At 37.1% G+C, this 5522-nt stretch overlaps 1 protein-coding gene across 1 annotated transcript; it reads left to right on the top strand.

The window, feature by feature from the left end:
• The first annotated feature begins 591 nt into the window (after positions 1–591).
• LOC5578905 (protein 60A) lies at positions 592–4045 on the top strand. Its single transcript, XM_021852705.1, has one exon. It carries the CDS (start codon positions 753–755, stop codon positions 2046–2048), a length of 1296 nt encoding a protein of 431 aa, XP_021708397.1. The 5' UTR covers positions 592–752; the 3' UTR covers positions 2049–4045.
• The last annotated feature ends 1477 nt before the right edge of the window (positions 4046–5522 follow it).

Genomic DNA, 5522 nt, shown 5'->3' with positions numbered 1-5522 from the left:
TAACAAGTCATCGACAGACTGTACTTAGAAAAATGTGCTCTTTCCATCAAGCTACAAAAAGCTGTGAATTTTTCATCACTAAACAACCCTATTAGATTTCTTGTCTATCGGTTCAATGTTCTTTATCGTCAAAACATCTGCCGAGGCCTGAATTTAGATTTTTTATAGAGGTCTGGCGAATTTTCTTTATAATAATTCTTCGAGATTTGCAAAAGTAAGTTATCCTAAAGTAAATCGCATATAAACTTTAAACCTTTGGATCTAAATTATAGTTTCCTAGATCGGTCTGAAATTTGTACAGTTGCTTTGAAAGCTGCAAAGTGGACTGGAGCGAGAATTTGATTCACTCCGGAATTGAAGACTTCAACTTTTCATTTTCAAATTTTGCTTTGTTTAGCTATTATTACAACTTTGTGTAAAATTATGATTATATAGTTTGATAAGCTTCACATGAGTGAAGGGTTTTAAAAACAATTACAGGAATGTATATGGATCCTGCCAGATCTTATTGAACCGAATCATTGATAAGTGATCAACTTCGCCCAATTTTACGGTACGCCTATAATTTGCCTTAGGTCTATACGTTAAAATCATCATAGTCTGCGGTGAATGAGGTAGCCGAAAGCAATTTAATTACTACCTTATGAAACAAAAATGTATTTTGTACCCACTCGAATAGCAATATACTTACCTACCTAAAAAGCCAACTGCTTCTGATCCAGATGAAACATTGTCGTTCGTGATATGACAACATGAATCTACATATTCTCCTTATAACCGTCGTGCATCTGGTCCGCTGTACTGGCGCGTCTTCGTCGGGATTCTACATTGACAATGGCCAGGGACAAACGGTTCGCGAAACCGCCATAACCGCTGAGGATCGTCAGGAAATCGAGCATGAAATTCTGGATTTGCTCGGACTGCCAGATAGACCCAACAAGGAGCATATTCATCCACCGTTGCGAAAATCAGCTCCACAGTTTCTGCTGAACATCTATTTGAAGTTTTCGGAGGAAATCAACGGAGAGAATCGTGGTAAACGTGTTGCAAGGAATGCTCTGTACAGCAACTCTGATCTATTCACTTTAGCAGATCAGCGTGCGATCGAAGAAAGCGATTGGATTATGACTTTTTTGAACAAAGACCACGTGAATATGCCTAAGGTAAGACATCATAGATATGGGGAACGATTAGTATTCGATACAAGTGAAGCCGCATCTGATGGGGCATTACTTTTGTACGCTAGTTTGAAGGTGTACAAGAATCTCACCTATGATTACCTCAACGCCATCACTAATGGCAGATTGATCACTATAAGAACTTCGTTGATCAAAGGTTATGATTCCGGAAAAAACATGCATGAAATGGATCTCTTGGCTGAGCACACTCTACCATACGACTATCAAGGATGGATCGAAATCAATGCTACCAACATGATGGATCGCTGGATATCTGAGTCATTGAAAAACAAAGGAATCTTTGTTGAAGTTTTCTATACCGAAAGTCCCCAGAAGCAAGTGAGACCTCAAAATGTAGGACTGATTCTGTCGAATAAGTTTGGTCGTTACCAACCTTTCCTAGTCAGCTATTACAAGGGTCGAGACTTGGTCAAACCAACCCCACATGTGTCTCGATCAAAGCGTAGTGTTGGAAATCCGAACCAGCGAAAGAAGCCAATCAAGAAGACCGTCCGACCGAGAAACCCTCTGTTGGAGAAATGGGCTATCAAAGAGAAGAGTTGCCAAATCCACACTCTGTACGTGAGCTTCCGCGAGCTAAACTGGCAGGACTGGATCATTGCGCCGGATGGGTTTGGAGCGTACTTCTGTCATGGTGAGTGCAGTTTCCCGTTGAACACGCACATGAACGCTACGAATCATGCACTCATCCAGACGCTGGTGCACTTGATGCATCCGGCCAGTGTTCCCAAACCGTGCTGTGCACCGACGAAACTGACGCCGATCTCGGTGCTGTACCATATCGATGATGCAAACATCAACCTGAAGAAGTATAAAAACATGGTGGTCAAGAGTTGTGGGTGCTTGTGAGCAATTGAATGTGAGTTCCGTTGGAAGGTTTTCGGATTGTAGTCATAAAACGTCTAGGAAAAGTCGTTTAAAGTAATGTTTTCATTTATTACCTAGGTTCGATTATAATAAAATGATCTTGTTTTATATAATATAAATCTTTTGCTTAAATTTCTTTACATACTATATATTGTACCGATTAAGCTTATTCACGTGATTTAAAACGAAGTTTAATAAAATCGATCGATGAGTTTGCTAAACTGATACTGATCTTATGCGTTCTCACTCATTTTGAAGCAATCCCTCAATTTGCGGATATAATAAAATCAAACTTGGGCATGGCAAAACGATTTAGGGCTAATTTTCATTCAGTATTGTATTCGCTAAATCTTTATTAAAATCCGTCCTCGTGGCTTTAAAAACTGAAAACACTAAGTAAATTTCGCTAATACTAGATTGCCGTACTTAGTAATCAGAAAGCACACGTTGCACTAGAGTCAGATCAATGCCTTGTTAGCATTTTATCACCATCATATGGTCGATTAGCGCAGTAGTGCTTGACTACTTGAGCCGATTCTAGCAAGATGTTGTCTTTGAAACCACTTTGAGCCACGAGCCTTTAGGTATTACAAGGACGAATTCAAGCGAAGGTATGTCATAATAGCCCAGAAGTTATGAAAGTTTCCGCTGCACGACTAATTCATAACCTCAACTTTAAAGTTGCGACCAATGGTTTCGATATGTCCTTGCCCTAATATACAAGAAATTCAACTTGAAGCAATATTCGGTATTGTAAATAAAGTTTTCAAGATATGATCGAAAATAAGGAAACCGTTTATCGTAAAAGTTATCAATATTGTGTTGAATGAGAAATTTCACAGGAGAAAAAGAAGATCAAGCTCTGCTAGAGGAATGATTGATGAAATTCTATAAAATATGCATGGAGTTGCAATTCTAACTAATTCTAATACCTTAAATTGGATCGAATAAATTTGGAACTCGGATTGGATTAATCATGAGACGTAAAATTAGATTCTTATCAGAGCTACGTGTTGGTTGTGTATGTGTGTGTGGGAATGTTGTCGGGTGTGTTATGTACGAAATCGCAATCGAAATTCACTTGTTACAAGTTTTCTTCTTTGTTTCGCATTTCTTGTGTAGTTTGATCACAGAGTAGAGTTGCTTGTCCACGACATCATCAAGTTGGACAATGTATTCGTCCTTTTTTATTTTTTCTTAATTTATTATGTAGCTTCCGTTATTGTAAATTATCTAGTTTCTATACCTAGCATAGGTTCACATAATAGAACTTACAAACCTCAATCAGATCTGCACACGCAATACGTTCTGATCCTGTTCGTCCTAGACTAGTCTATTCTATATCTCTCATTAAAACTTTTTCTCACGCACCACGGTCTGGTTTTGTCTCGTCGACGGATTTCGTTCTATGGAAATGTTCTTTTTTCCGGGGGTGGAAAGTATAAATCGAATGGGTCTCTACATATTTCCTCTTTGTTATTGGAATTATTAATTACTTTTGAATTGTTTTGAATATCGATAATTCTAAACCGATTGGATAGGCAAGTTCGTGTAAGTAAAAGGTTGCTTGCTTGATTTGTTGTTTAGTACGGATTGGAAAATTGGAGTATTTAGTTGGTTCGATTAGCTAAAAGGAATGATTGATTCTTTGCTTTGCTTTTCATTCTGTAAAGATGATAAGATTGTAGTTAGCTCTAGTGTTACTTTGTAAGTTTTGCTTGAGTTGGTTTGAAGTCTATCAGTCCGCTTTCTTCTGCAACATTCGTGTGCACCTGGTTTCAAATAAAATAGTAGACACGGTTATGGAACTGTGTGGCTTAGCATTAAATTAGATATTTTAATTAAAAAAAAAATGCTCCCATACATGTTTTTCTGTATCCATAACAAGATTTATAATAACTGGATAGTGCACATTCACAAAAATGCACTAGCTCTCAAACGATAAAACCTGTAACCCTTAGCAAGAAGTACACATTTATGAAGAAATGTATGTTTTTCTGTAGCACACGTCATTTTTGTAAAAAAATGTTATCACAGAATGAAATGAAATATTTGGGTTATAATGATGTTGCCGTTGATTATAAGCTTGGAAATTGTGAAATTTCTTTATTATTCACAATTTTGTGATAATATTATGGTGTTTTCGAACAAAACGTACAAACATCTATTCAAACGTTGCCTATACATTTTTTTTTGAGACAGTAAATTTATATGAATAGCAGTGAACCTCAAATTAGTAAATACATATGGACTATCTGTCAAATCGTACACTTCAGGTTAATTATCAGTACTCCAGGTCTGAAAGACTCCCTGTAAGAGCTGGTGTTCTTCAAGGCAGCTTTTTGAAACCAGTATTATACAATATTTTCACATCTGACTTATCTGAGTTACCTCGGGAATATCAAAAAACTTTGTTACATAGGCTTTTCCGCGAAGGACGAAACCTGCGTGTTATGACATAAACCAAAAGCTTTTTATTTGAAGCCATGTTGTCACTACGAGAGGGGTTCCATTAAATTGGTCAGACGAAGTTAAGTTTCTAGGGCTCATGATAGATAAAAATTCAACTTACAAAAAATACATCAAAGGCATTCAAGCCAAATGTTAGAAATATGTAAAATGTCTCTGTCCCCTTATTAATAGAAAATCCAAACTTTGTCTTAAAGAGGTGAACCCGCCTAAGGCTGAAAACCTCTATAATAAAGAAAATCAAATCAAATCAAATCAAAACTTTGTCTTCCTCCCTGGTTTAGTACTTTTGAGTTACATAGAATTTCCAATGTTGAAACATTGAAATAATTAAAAATTTTAGACAAAAATCGTTGAAATCTTATATTGCCACGACTAATGCGTTGGGGGCTTTCCTTAGCCGAGCGATTAGAGTCCGCGGCTAAAAAGCAAAGCCATGCTGAAGGTGTCTGGGTTCGAATCCCGGTCGGTCCAGGATATTTTCGTAATGGAAATTTCATTGACTTCCCTGGGCATAGAGTATCATCGTACCTGCCACACGATATATGAATGCGAAAATGGCAACTTTGGTAAAGAAAGCTCTCAGTTAACAACTGTGGAAATGCTCACAAGAACACTACGCTGAGAAGCAGGCTTTGTCCCAGTGAGGACGTTAATGCCAAGAAGAAGAATAATGCGTTATTTATTAAGATTAAGTTAGGTTTAGTAAATTGAAAACATTTGTTTTTCTCTTATAAGCAGGTGAGATGAACTCATCTGTAAAAAATCTGAACTCCTACGGCACATGATGTATTATGTTGCTCATGTCTAACATAGAACACCTACATATAAGAAATGAATGTCTGGAATAATACTAAAAAAATAAACCATGACGAACTTGTAACTGTTCGGCATTTTAGAAAAATAAGGAACGGTCTACTAAACAGTCGATAATGGGATTCAAAGTTCATATGGAGACTGCACTAACTTCATATTTTTCCACGTCGT

The sequence above is a fragment of the Aedes aegypti genome, chromosome 3, assembly GCF_002204515.2.
Source record: "Aedes aegypti strain LVP_AGWG chromosome 3, AaegL5.0 Primary Assembly, whole genome shotgun sequence".
Classification (NCBI taxonomy): domain Eukaryota; kingdom Metazoa; phylum Arthropoda; class Insecta; order Diptera; family Culicidae; genus Aedes; species Aedes aegypti.
The sequence above is the reverse complement of the archived record's forward strand: the minus strand, read 5'-3'. Positions and strand labels throughout refer to the sequence as shown.